This window comes from Vombatus ursinus, unplaced genomic scaffold (assembly GCF_900497805.2).
Source record: "Vombatus ursinus unplaced genomic scaffold, bare-nosed wombat genome assembly UNPS02014798.1, whole genome shotgun sequence".
In the NCBI taxonomy this organism is placed as follows: Eukaryota; Metazoa; Chordata; class Mammalia; order Diprotodontia; family Vombatidae; genus Vombatus; species Vombatus ursinus.
In genome coordinates, this window is record NW_020954576.1 from 25,205,681 (window position 1) to 25,218,674 (window position 12,994).

At 39.7% G+C, this 12,994-nt stretch overlaps 1 protein-coding gene across 1 annotated transcript; it reads right to left on the reverse strand.

Annotated features, from left to right (window-relative positions):
• Nucleotides 1-2,880: 2,880 nt before the first annotated feature.
• On the reverse strand, nucleotides 2,881-12,183 carry LOC114049703 (histone H3.3). The gene is made up of 4 exons (XM_027871050.1): nucleotides 12,078-12,183; nucleotides 10,308-10,460; nucleotides 8,918-9,071; nucleotides 2,881-3,377 (listed from the first exon to the last, which is right to left on the reverse strand). Exons 2-4 carry the CDS (start codon nucleotides 10,433-10,435, stop codon nucleotides 3,249-3,251), a joined length of 411 nt encoding a protein of 136 aa, XP_027726851.1. The 5' UTR covers nucleotides 10,436-10,460; nucleotides 12,078-12,183; the 3' UTR covers nucleotides 2,881-3,248.
• Nucleotides 12,184-12,994: the final 811 nt, after the last annotated feature.

The following is a 12,994-nucleotide window of genomic DNA, read 5'->3' on the forward strand; positions in this document are numbered from 1 at the left end:
CAAATGTTATATGCACTCCATCATCCTCAATCTCCTCCATTCCTTTCCACTAAACCTGGGACTGACTCTGGGCTCTATAGGGAGGGCCCTTCTTAGTATTTTGTATAGAAGCAAGTTTCATCTCACATTACCATTTAGAAACTATACCTTAACTCTCCTTTTCCAACCCATCCCTTTCTAGCTACCTTTTATGTAGTCTTCCCCCATTAGAATGTCAGCTCCTTAAAGGGAGGAACTGTTTTGCTTTCTTGTATTTGTAGAAGCTCTGGAGTAAGCTTTTAATATATTCATTATCACTCCTACCATTTAGTACCAAAAACACCATTAAAATCTTTACCCAAGAGGCCCCATTATATGAACACCATGCAATTCTTTCTTTTCTAAATGATAAATTGCCTTAGATCAGCTTATAAAATTAATTTTACATCCTTACTTTGACAATACGTACATCTTTCTGAATTTTCAGTCTCACTAGCTAGTTGTTTGGTTTGGATAGTTGGTACTCAGTAATCATAATGCCAACTTCTGCTAAAGGATTTTTGGTGTTGCCAATGTTGAAGAAGTACCAAATCTCCCTCTGCCCTTTTCCAATATTAGCAAATATATATGGATCATATTGTAAATTGAGTGGGTATTACATAATAAAGATCTTAAACCTTTTTTGTAACTTATCATTACAAAGTATATGCCATCATTCATCATACCTGCCTTTTGAGGTAAATGATCATCTAAATTTCCAAGGTTGAAGAAATTAAAAGACAAAGGATAAGGGTTAACATCTCACACAATTACTGACACTTACGATCAGTCTTATCCCAAGTCTCATCCCTTTCTAGCCTGGAATAGCCAGTGTCTGAGTGCTTCTAAGGAATTAAGGTTTCAAAGTGAAGTTTCAGTGCTTAAATATCTAAACTCAGTACAGCAGGGAAGGAATTTATTGTTTCTTAAAATACAAGATTAACTTCAACATATGCAAAACTGTTCAGCTGTTTCTCAGATTTTGCTCACAGTTGAAATGAAAATATATTACTGTATGATAACCACCCAAAATAGCAAAACACCTTAGCTTTAAAATATAGGAAACAGAGATCATTGCATCTTGACTCCATGTAAAATATGTTTAAGCTTTTACCATAACAACCTGGTAATTTTAAGGGTTTACCCTATTAAAATAGTACATCTTTTAAAGGCTCTTCAAAGTCTGAATTTTGGTTTTGTAAAACCTAAAACATTAAAGTAGAACTTTAAATCTTTTTTTACTTAATGTTGTATTCTAAGAATTTGGATCAAGATTATAGCTTTGATAGTAATTTATCTGACCTCTAGCAGCCTCCCTATCCTTCTATGCTCTCCAACCCAATTTTACTTTCCTTTGTTTTATGGGAGTGACTATCAATTAAGTTCTAATGCCTTCATAATTTCAGAATTGAACATTTTTCAGTACAAAGCACACTTGTATAATGGCTATCATTTATACAGTGCTTTATGACTTGTGAAGCCTCATACCTTACACATATGCCTTATATTTTAGGACTGGAAACAAAAAAAATCTGTAATCTTATTATCTCCAAGCTGCTTTGCCATATTAGTAACTAAATTCTAATTTTAAAAATTGTTATCCTCATAGTTTTAAAGGGTGGTTCTAAAATGTGACTCTTAATGTAATACTTCTCTTTAAAGTAGTGTAACCATGTAATAAGAAATCTAGAGAAACAAGTACTTCTCACTTATAAAATGCTGAATATATAAAAGTACATGGTTACTTGTGTTCAAGTAAAGTTGGGTGACTAGCTGGCAACCGAAATGGGTTCTATCAGAGTTGTCTCAAATTGCTTGAATTCTGTTATTTATAAAATCCTAATGTAATTGTGACAAATTACCCCCAAAATACATTTCTATTTGAAGTATACAATATTAAGCTACTTCCACAAAATTATGTTCTATCAGAAAATTCTCAAAGATTACCAATGTAAATAATTAAATATTATTTGGGGATTTTGTGCAAAGAGCTTGCTGAATTTGGAGGCAAAGGATTTGGGCTCACATCCCAGTTCTATTATTACCTGTGTAACCTTGGGCAAGTAGTCACCTAACCTTTCTGGGCCTCAATTCCTCTTCTGGGGAAAAAAAAAAAGAAAAGAAAAGCAGGGGGAGAGGTAGTTTGGACCAAAGGGCCTCAAGGTCCTTTTTCAAATTGTAAATCATATAAACATGCACCTTAAGTCAGAATTTGGTATTTAGTATTAAGATGTACCCTAATAGCCTTTTATAGTTACACACTAAACTTTACACTGAAGAATTCAAACCCTACTGCTATTTAATTTCCCTTCAATGACTAAGGTTCTAACCATACTAACCAAAATTCATGATTAATCAGAATTACTGGCATATACCAATCACCATATGCTAAATTAAATAAACCAATTACTGGAAAAGTGGAAAATCAAATGGTTCCAGTTTTCTTTCTTAGCTATTGCTAACACACAAACTTTCTATCCCCAAAACACTTTTTAGAAAATGAATTGACACTCTCTTGTTTTTCAGGGTTCAATTATAGGTTAAACATTAAAACCCCTTCAAAAGAGGGTATCTTCAAACATGTAATAGTATTTTTATAACATGATTTCAGGGAATGAATTTAAATATATGTTCATATATATGCATATGTGCCCATGTATGCATATATATGGACACATATATGTGGTTGAAAAATCAAGACCAAAAGCAGGTGTAGTTTAATGTATTTTAATAGCAAACTTACAGGAACAGCACAGAAGACAGACAACATTAAAAACATATACTTGCATGTAGGACAACTCAGTTAGAAAAGTATAGTGAATGGATGGAATCTACCGTATGATAAAAATGCTACAAACACCATTTAGTTGCCGTCAATAAGAAATTTACTTTTTAAAAAAATCCAAATGCTGGCATTGTCCAGAAAAATTTAACAGGTTTATTTATAATTGTTATAAAGTTGAATCGTTGAAACTTGTTCACGGAAACATTTTTTTGACCGCATTAATGCTTTATGTCCTCGCATTTATATTCAAAATTCACACACAAATGAAAATGGAAAAAACTTGCCAATACCTGATTCTGTCCCCTATTTTCCATTCGCAATCATATACTTAGGTACCTTTTGACCCCATGGGAAAAAAATATCTAACGTTCAGAACTACCAATAACAGGAAGAAGAGATTTTTTTCTGTTTTGAGAATGAAGAATGTTTCCCATCATAGTGGAGTTTAAGCACGTTCTCCACGTATGCGGCGTGCTAGCTGGATATCTTTTGGCATGATTGTGACACGTTTGGCGTGGATAGCACATAGGTTGGTGTCCTCAAACAGGCCAACCAGATAGGCTTCACTTGCCTCCTACAATAAGAATAAAAAAAAATTATTAGATTTTACATATTTAATAGCCAAGTATGCTTATAGAACTGAAAGATTAGTTGGGGTGTAGGAATCCTCTCATTACTATTGAAATCTTTCATATACCTACTTTATTAGATGATGTTAGCTTAAGAACTAGAACATATATGAAGCAATTCTAACAAAGCCTGAATTTTTTTTTTTAGGCAGCTAGGAAATACCATCCACCTAAAACTGGACATTTTATTATTTGACCTTAATAAGAGACATGTATAGCTTGACATGGAAAGGTGAGAGAAGGTTGGATGAAAGAGTGGGAAAAGAAGATGCCTAAGTGTTTACTAAATACATTACAAGTGAAATATTCCATCAAGAATCACCTTAGCTACTTGGAATATACTAAAACTTTAAAATATTTAGAAATATAATTCAAGCTAAGAAAATTAATTTTCATAACAGAAATTATATTCAAACAAACAAACATCAAGTATTATTTGCCAGGCACTTTGCTAGGTGTTGGGGCTACAGATACAACAATCAAACTGGCTCCCCTCAAGGAGCTTACAATTCTACTGGAGGGAAACCAGATCAGTATACACAAAACAGGAACAATTTTTTTTTGAGGGTGGTGTTTTTTTTGAGAGTGGTGGTGCACATTAAGTGGTGGCTACTAACTGGGATAACCATCTAAGCCCTCTTGTAGGAAGTGATACCAGCTGTGCCTTCAACAGATAGCAACATCAACAGGAGAAGATAAAGAGGGAGAATATTCTAAGCATGGGAGAGATGAAACAAAGTAGGCTAGTTTATCTTGGAGTAGGTGGTAACAAGTCAGATTGTGAAGTGCTTTAAATGATAGAAGAGTTTGCATTTGTATTCTAGAGGCAATGGGGAGCTGAGATTTTTAAAAGATGAAAATGATTGTTATACTTATGCTTTAGAAATATTCATTTGAAGCTGAGTGGAGGATAGACTGGAAGTAAGGAAACCAATGAAGAGAGATGGGGATAGATAGGAGAGATGTGGATCTACAATTGACAAGATCTGGCAAATGACTTGGTTTGGGGAGATTAAAGAGCTAAGGATGACCCAAGCTACATACCTGGGTGGCTAGACAATGGTGATGCTCTCAAAAGAAATAGAATAGTTAAGAGGAAACCAGGTCTGTGCTGGACATATGAGATGCCTAAGGGGTCCTTAGAAATGAGGACTGGATTATGAGAGTCATTGGCATAGTTCATTTATCCCATAGCTGTTGATATCACCAAAAGAGAGAATAAAGTCTCAGAACAGTCTTACAGTTATGGTCCGCTTTATTTTTTTGGGAGGAGGGACGCGAGGAGGCAGGACATAGGAAGTGATACCATAAAGCAACTGCGTTCACTTTAAAATATTTCCTCATCTTTCTAACACCTTCCAAAAATAATAAAAATCATCCCATGGTCACTCTAATCCTACCCAGCTTTTCTCCCAGGTCCAGCCTCTTGAATAAAAGACTATTGCAGCTCATAATCATCTCTCCCTAATCTAAACTCCCAAACTTAGCATTGCCCTTAAAGTACCTAGGCTCAGTAGAAGACATTGTAGGAACTCTTACAAAATGTTAATAACAAGGCAGTTGTGGTTCTAATCTAGGCCATCCCAACCTGATGAAATAGAATGGGGCATGTAAAGAAATACACAATAGGCATATCTACATAAATCATTCAGCTCAACTATTCACTAGAGCATATCATGAATTCCTCTGAGAAAGGCTAAATAATGCTGCCTTCTACTTAAGTTCAAACACCTGCTTATTTAGTGTAAGTGTGAGGAATACTTTTCCCAGGTTCTTTGACTCAACAGATCAAATAGCTCCTATAGGTATTCAAGGTAAACACTTAATATTTTAATAGTGTTAACTGTCCAACATGCATCTATGGCCCTTTTTAATATACTGCTGAAAGTTACTTCCAAGTGATTCAGTAAACAATATGCTAGAGGGTAACGGGTTCAGGGATTAAATTTTGAAATTTTATTTCTCTCAGCACTTTTAAAATAAAAACTGAGACTTAAAAGAATGGTGTTTTTATAGATGCTAGTTTTGCCCATTCCCAAACCTGATAACAACTGTCTCAATCAAACAAGGATTTGTTCATGCTCATATTTGGGGATTTCAAAATAACCTCAGAAAATACAAATCTCTCCCCTATGAGGAAATCAACTTAAGTCACTGTACTCAGACATAACAGGTAATAGTAACAACAATAACAACAATAAACCACAGGGATAAACATTTAGTCAAGAATATTAAATATTTTTCATTACCACAAAATTTAAGTGTCAGTTTTGGGAGACCATTTAACAATATAACTAATAAATGCCTTTTCCTCCCAATTTACACTTCCATGTCTTCCTTTTAATTTTATGGTTTTTTTTTAAATCTTTGGTTTGCTACTCTTCCTGTCTTATCTTCAACTACTCTGTTCCAGCCAAACTATATTCCTGAACACACTATGCTCCTGGCATCAAAATAGAGATCACACACAATCCTTGAACAAACAGCTCAAGACCCAGGAAACCTCCCCTAATCACCATAGAACAAAGGGATCATTTCCTCTCTTGAGCTACTAACAGCACTTACAGTTTATCTTTGGTATGCCAGAAATGTTTTATCTCCCCAAATGCACTCTTAAGGTTCTTAAGGGTAAGGACCCCGTTATAACCTTCCACTATCACCAGTATTGGCAATTTTTTTCTTTAGTTAAGAAAAAGATTTCAGAAGCGTTCGCCTAGCTTTTAATATCACCCAATTATGCAGTAGCCTTCCAAACTCAAGTTCATAAATTTGTTAACCTGGTAGAGAGAGATTACTTAATAAGCATGCAGCATCTCACTTATCTGCTAAAAGCTGCCATGTACCCAAGCCAACAAACGTATTATCTAACACAACGATATGGTGTAAGACCATCTAAAGAGTTGTACTCTTAAAGGCTACCGAGGAGGGGGTAGTATATATAGTTCAGAAAAAACTTTTCCTTATTTCTTTCTGGTTCTTTAATATGATAGAGTATAGTGTTAATACTGATACACAGAGAGTAGAAATATGGAACCAGGTAGAAATAAGCCATTCCATTCCCTAATATCAGGCTGGCCAATGAAATTCAAGGCCCTAATGCAAGTACCCAGAAGTTACTGTCATGTTACAAAACCAAAGGAGCTTAAGACTCGAGCAAGGAGAAAAATAGGAAGGAAAATATTAGACAGAAACGTGAAGAGGAAAACTTTTCCTTTAACTAAAACAACCCCGAGAATTCTCATGTGAGGAAAACTCCCTCTACTAATGCATCTCCACAAAATTACAGTTGCCCAGAGCACTGAATGTTTAAATGATTTGCCCAGGGTCACAGCTGGTATATGTCTGAGGGAGGACTTGAATCCTGTACTTTTAGACTGAGAATACAAACTTTTAATTATTAGCCCAAATAAACTATTACAAACCTAAATGCTAATTTAGATCATACAACAACATGGCTTAAGAGATTACCAATGCCACCTACCTTGCTATTATCATAAAGGAGATAATGGGTTGATATTGGCAAACAATTCTCATAAGCCACAGTATTTTAAACCAAATGAGCTATTGAACAAAGGGCAGTCTCAGACTCTTATGAAGCTGAATCTGATGCATAAACAGCTAGTCTTAAACCAAATGTAAGGTATAGTAATCGATGTTTTATGGACATTTTTAGATGAGAAATTTAGTGAAGAAATTTTTATTCAGGATGTTAAAGATGTTGACAACCTGCAAAGTAACAGTAGTATACCACCCCCCAAATTTGGACATCTCTACCTCAAAAGGCTGAATTTTAAGGAATGCTGTTAGAATAGTAGCTTTTAAATTAGTATTCTGTAATCCTAATGCTAATATTTGCAATTTTTTATTTGAAGTGACATCTTAGGTCACTATAATTAGCCATGAACACTTAAAGCTTATTATAAAGTGCTTTCATAAACAAAGATAATTCAGATGGGTTGTAATTCCCAGACTTTCAACTCACCTAAGAGTTAATGGATGCCTACTTCTGAAATTCACCAATCAAATGAGGTTAGCCTAACCATAGAAACAGCTCAACCAGTAACAGTTCAGAGTAGAATCCACCTATCACATCCTCTTGCACATAAAGCAACAGAATGGCACTGCTACTGCTTTCATGAAAATGTCACAAGTTATGTATGTGTACATAAACATTTTAAAATATATCAAATTAAGTAAAAACCACCTATATGTAGTTACACAAGCATTTTAAAAGGTGTGAATATTCTAAGCTTCAATTCAAGAAAAGCAGTGAATACATTTAATTATATTGAAGATTTCTTGGGAAAATAACCTTGAAAATTCACTCATTCTTATGAACTTATCTAAGGATGCCTAGTCAAGGTCAAGGCAATAAACCTTTAAGACCACATTTTACTTATATTAATAATAAAGATTTTATTCAAAATATGTCAAGTTGTAACAAAAATTTCTAACCATAAGCATGCCAGATTCATCTCTGCACATTTTTAAATGATTGCTGCTCAACTTTGGTTTTTTTTGGGGGGGGGGGGGGGTAATCAGGGTTAAGTGACTTGACCAGGATCACACAGCTAGTAATTTCAAGAGTCTAGGACCAGATTTGAACTCAGGTCCTCCTGACTCCAAGGCCTGAGCTCTATCCACTGCACCACCTAGCTGCCCAGCTTTATAAAAACGTTCTCAAACATATTAATTTAAATCCCTTCCCAACTTATCGAATTTGAGGCCTAGAACTAATTTAACATACTGTTTTTTCCCTCAAATTCATACCCCTCAAACAATGTTTTCTAATGCCCATATCATGTCCCGTAGTGTTTAAAAAAAAAAAAAAAAAAGCCCATTGGACTTGGAGACAGAAGAACTGGCTTTGAATCCTGGCTTTGCCACTGAACAGTTACATAGACAAGTAATTGTGCTTCCCTAAAACTATTTTCTTGATCGTACAAGAGATAATACTTGTAAGCACTTACCTCACAAGGTTGAACAAATTCGATGACACAATGCGTTGAATTGAATTCACTTCCAACTCTGAAATTCAGTGATTATGTTCTAGACAAATGTTTACCTCCCTATCCTCAGTCATCCTCCACTGCTCTTACTTTCACAATATCCCCTTTTCCACTCTAAACACTGAATTCTCCTTCTCCATTCCAAAGAGATTTTCTGAGCATGGCAACAGCTGACATTTATCATATGGGGCTTTAAGGTTACCAAATCATTCCACAGACATTATCATCTCATTTGGCCCTAACAACAGTGAGTCAAGTGTGTACTACAGGTATCATTATCCCCATTACACAGCTGAGGAAACAGGCTCTCAGACACTTTAAAGGCCTTGGCCACGGCCACACAACCGGGATACTTGCCATACTAGGAGAGATCTAAGAACACTTCCCATCAGTTCCATATTTGAAGGACACTTTTGGGGGGGGGGGGCACGGGCACAGTGAGATCCTCGAGGTTATAAAAGTCCCTCCAACTTTACCTGCAAAGCACCAATTGCTGCACTCTGGAAGCGCAGATCTGTTTTGAAGTCCTGAGCAATTTCACGCACCAGACGCTGGAAGGGAAGTTTACGAATCAGAAGTTCGGTGGACTTCTGGTAACGTCTGATTTCACGAAGAGCCACAGTACCCGGCCTTTAAAGAATTAACATTAAGTGATGTTACTATAAAGGTTCACATATAAAAGACTTAAGAACCTAGTACAAGAAAATCAATTTAGTTTCTCAAAATTAGACCACCAAATTTCAAGTTCCTGCTGAATTATAAAGGAAATCAGGACAAGAAAAATCCTGATAGTTGATTAATATTAAACCATCTTCTTCCATTTATGACACAAAACTCAACATAAACATCAAACTTTGCTAAATTTTATCAATTTACTTGAAAGATAATTCAGCTATATAACATTAGTAGCTTCAAAGAAGGAAGCTCACTCTGCTAATTCAATATTGTTCCCCCTCCCACAGTCACAATTTAAGTCCCATTTCTTTACTTCATTATTTAACTTTTATTATTTATTATGTAACTTTTACATCTGAATTACTTTTTTTGCTTATATTATCTACTTCTGATATCAGCAATATGTGAAAACCTATATTAAAGGCATCATCTTCCTAGACTATCACCACTTTTCTACTACTGCCCATCCTACCTGAAGGTTAAATATGAATGCTCTTCACTGTACAAAAATTCTTCCAGTTGGGTTTATCTGATATGTGTCAGCAAGAGTTTTATCTCTAATTCTAAACTACTCCCCCTACCCCTAAGTCTTTATTTTAGGCTGAGTGAAAAATTATTTGCCAAGAGGTTACCTATAACACAGACAATTTCTGCCCTCTAATGGTAGAGAGTTTCTACTACAACTCTTGGAGTATTTCAAAGCTACATAAGCAAAAGACACAGATGGAATTGTGCCAGTTGGAGTATACTGAAATAATTAACTTTTACGTGTAAAATTTTAAAGACTTTATTAAAATAATTACTAAAATAAAATTTAAAGCATCTGTTCAAAGTGCATTCAAATGCCTGTAAATTCATTATTTTATTTTTTTGCCTCTTACCTTAAAAACTAAAGTAAATACTAAATAATTGATTCAAAAACATAATTACTTGCACCACATACACTTTCCTTGACCTTAGGGGTCAGATCATAAGGCATATTTTCAAAATTAAGCATTCTTAACTAAAACCTCTTCCAACAAATTAACTGTGCATCTGGGCGGATTTGACATTAATAAAAATAGAATATGGAAAAAAATACATCAAAGCTCTCCTACCGCAAAAAGTTCGCCTTTAATTCACCTTTCCATTTGGTTAAGGGAATATTGCAACAGCACAGGGGCCTGATTCTTTGTCCTATGATTTTTATACCTGTAGCGATGAGGTTTCTTGACCCCTCCAGTAGAGGGCGCACTCTTGCGAGCGGCTTTTGTAGCGAGCTGCTTCCTGGGGGCTTTACCACCGGTGGATTTACGGGCAGTTTGCTTGGTACGAGCCATGTTCCTGAAAACTTCTTATACACACCTACCAGCATTAAAAAAGAAAAAGGAAAATCACCATATTCAATTGCATACTAGCCCTACCCCCAAACAAACAATTTCCCGAAATAGACATGGTTTCTAACAAAAACAATGCCTTCAATACGAGATCCATTTTAAACGAGCTTATTTCTCTTCTCAGCCAAAGACCTGCAACTGGGAACATAAATCGAAGCTCGAGAGAAGAGCTGCCACAAACACCAATCATTCCGCTCAAACACCTATTACGAGGGGCCTGAAGACGACCCCCCCACCAGCCTTCCATCTAATTTCTTTAATTAATGAAGAAATTAGCAAGATCTGGCTCACACAAATCTAAGAAATAATGGAGCCACAAACCACAGGGGAAAAAAAGGTCCAATCCAATTACAGCCCCCCCCAAAAAAATTTAAAGCCCCCCCCCAAGATCCTCCCCCATGTCTGCCTATATAAGACCGTAAATATTATCTAAAAACCTTTTTGCTTTTTTTTGTTCCTACGCTAAAAAATAAAAATAAATAAAAATCGCCAGGGCACAAGAGTCACCAAACGCGTTCCCCCCCGACAAAGCAATGTCTCCCCGACCTCACAGGAGCCTCTCACAGCAATCTCCAAGTGCCTGCTCGCCAACACTTTAATTAGCCCAAAAGAGATAAGCAGCACCCCCCTCCCCCCCAAGCAGCACATAAACTTTTGGGTCTGCCTCTTCTCCGGGATCCTTCTCCCCGCATCGGGTCTCTCCAGCCCCGCCGGTCTCGTCCCCAAGCACCTGGCACGGGTACAAACTCGGCTCCCAGACCCCGAACAAAATGGAAACAATCACAAAATGTATCCGACTCCCTTTCCAAAGAGACGAAATACAAAATAGCTCGAAAAGACGCTTGCATCCCCCGCCACGTGCTGCCTCCCGAAATGCAAAAGTTTTTTTTTCTATTTAAAATGCATCAAGTTTTCATTTATCCGGAGTAAGGGAAGGGAGAAAATTTTCCCTCTTTTTCAAAAGAAAAATAATAATAACAATGTTTCCCCCCCTTCTCCTCCTCCTCCTTCCTTTCTCGAAATAGAGGAAGAGAGAGACGGGAGGGGGGAAAAATATGGTCGGTGACCAGAGAAAAGAGACAAGATGGTGAAGCTTAGCAACAACTGTGGGGAAGCAGCAAAAAGAGAATTACCCCGGGGTGGGAAGCGGCGGCGATTTGAAGCCCTTTCCCGGACCGCAAAAAGGGAGCCGGGGCCGGGGGCCAGTAGCTAAGGGGCTCCGCGGGGTCGTGATGAAGGTTTGGGGCGCGAGGAAGGGGCGACGAGCGGGATTTTACCGAAGAAAGAGGGGCCGGGGGGCGCGGGGAGGAGGAGGCGGAGGGAGAGCCCGGGCTCCGCCGCCGCGGCGGTTGCTGTGCTCGGGCTGAGGCAGGGACGCTGGAGGAACCGCCGCCGCCGCTGCCTCAGGAGGCGGAGGGGGGGGCGGGAAACTCTCGCTCCTCACGCCGATTTCTGGGCCAAAAAGTTTGTGGGGTCGGGCTGGAGGGAGCGCGGGTCAGTCCCCCGCGACCCCCGAGGTCCGGTGCTGGTGCCAGCGTCAGGCGGGGCTCGGTCCTGGGCAGGCAGGCAGGGAGAGAAAACTTACCCCCCTTCTCTTTCGGCTTGGGCTGGGAGAGCGAGAGGCGGCCCTAGCGCTGGAGAGCTACGGCGGCGGCGGTGGCGGCGGCTGCGAACACAATTGAAAGATGGCTGACACCGAGGCTATCCCCCCTCAACACCCGCCCGCGTCCGCCCCCTCCGCCGCGTTCCCAGCCAATCACACACAATGGAGGGAAGGCTCGGCCCCGCCCCCTGTTCCACCGTTCGCTCTCCCTCCCTCTCCTCCCTCCGCCCTCCCCCCTCCCTCTCCTCCTCCCTCCCTTCCTCTCGCTAGTTCGCTCTTTTCTCCCTCCGCCCCTCCCTTGACTTCCCCGGCCGCCTCGCGCTGTGTGTGTGTACAAACACAAAAGACGTGCCGAGAGGGGCCGCGAGGATTCCGAGGCTCGTGCGGCCGCCGTTCCTAACCTTAAACCCCTTCTCACCCCCACATACACATCCAGACCCACTCCCCCTCCTCCAATCCTTCACCCAACCTGCACACGTCACAGCTCCCCCTAACCCCCCTCCTCCAACCCCGAACCAGGGCGCGGGGCGAGAACCAGGTAGAGAGGGGAGACGAAGGTGGAGGCGGGGGGCCTAAGGGAGAGACCTTCGGAATCCTCGGACCGCAACGAGGCTGGGGGGGAGGGGAAGAATGTCCGGAGCTAGGTGGGGGGGGGGCAGCTCGCCCCGCCGCCCACGCGCCTGTCGAGTCGCGCGCGCGTCCCCAGAGAATCACCCCCTGCAGCTGCAGCTGCAGCAGCGGCCCCGGGGGAGTCCCCACGCGCCGGGGGCTCCTCCAGGGCTCGGGGCCCTACCTGCCTAGGTGGGACCCGAGGGGGAGGAGGATTGACAAAGTGCCCCCCTCCCACTACCTCCTCCTGGGCTGGGGGGAAGGTGAGGGTAGCCAGCAAAGGGGAAGCT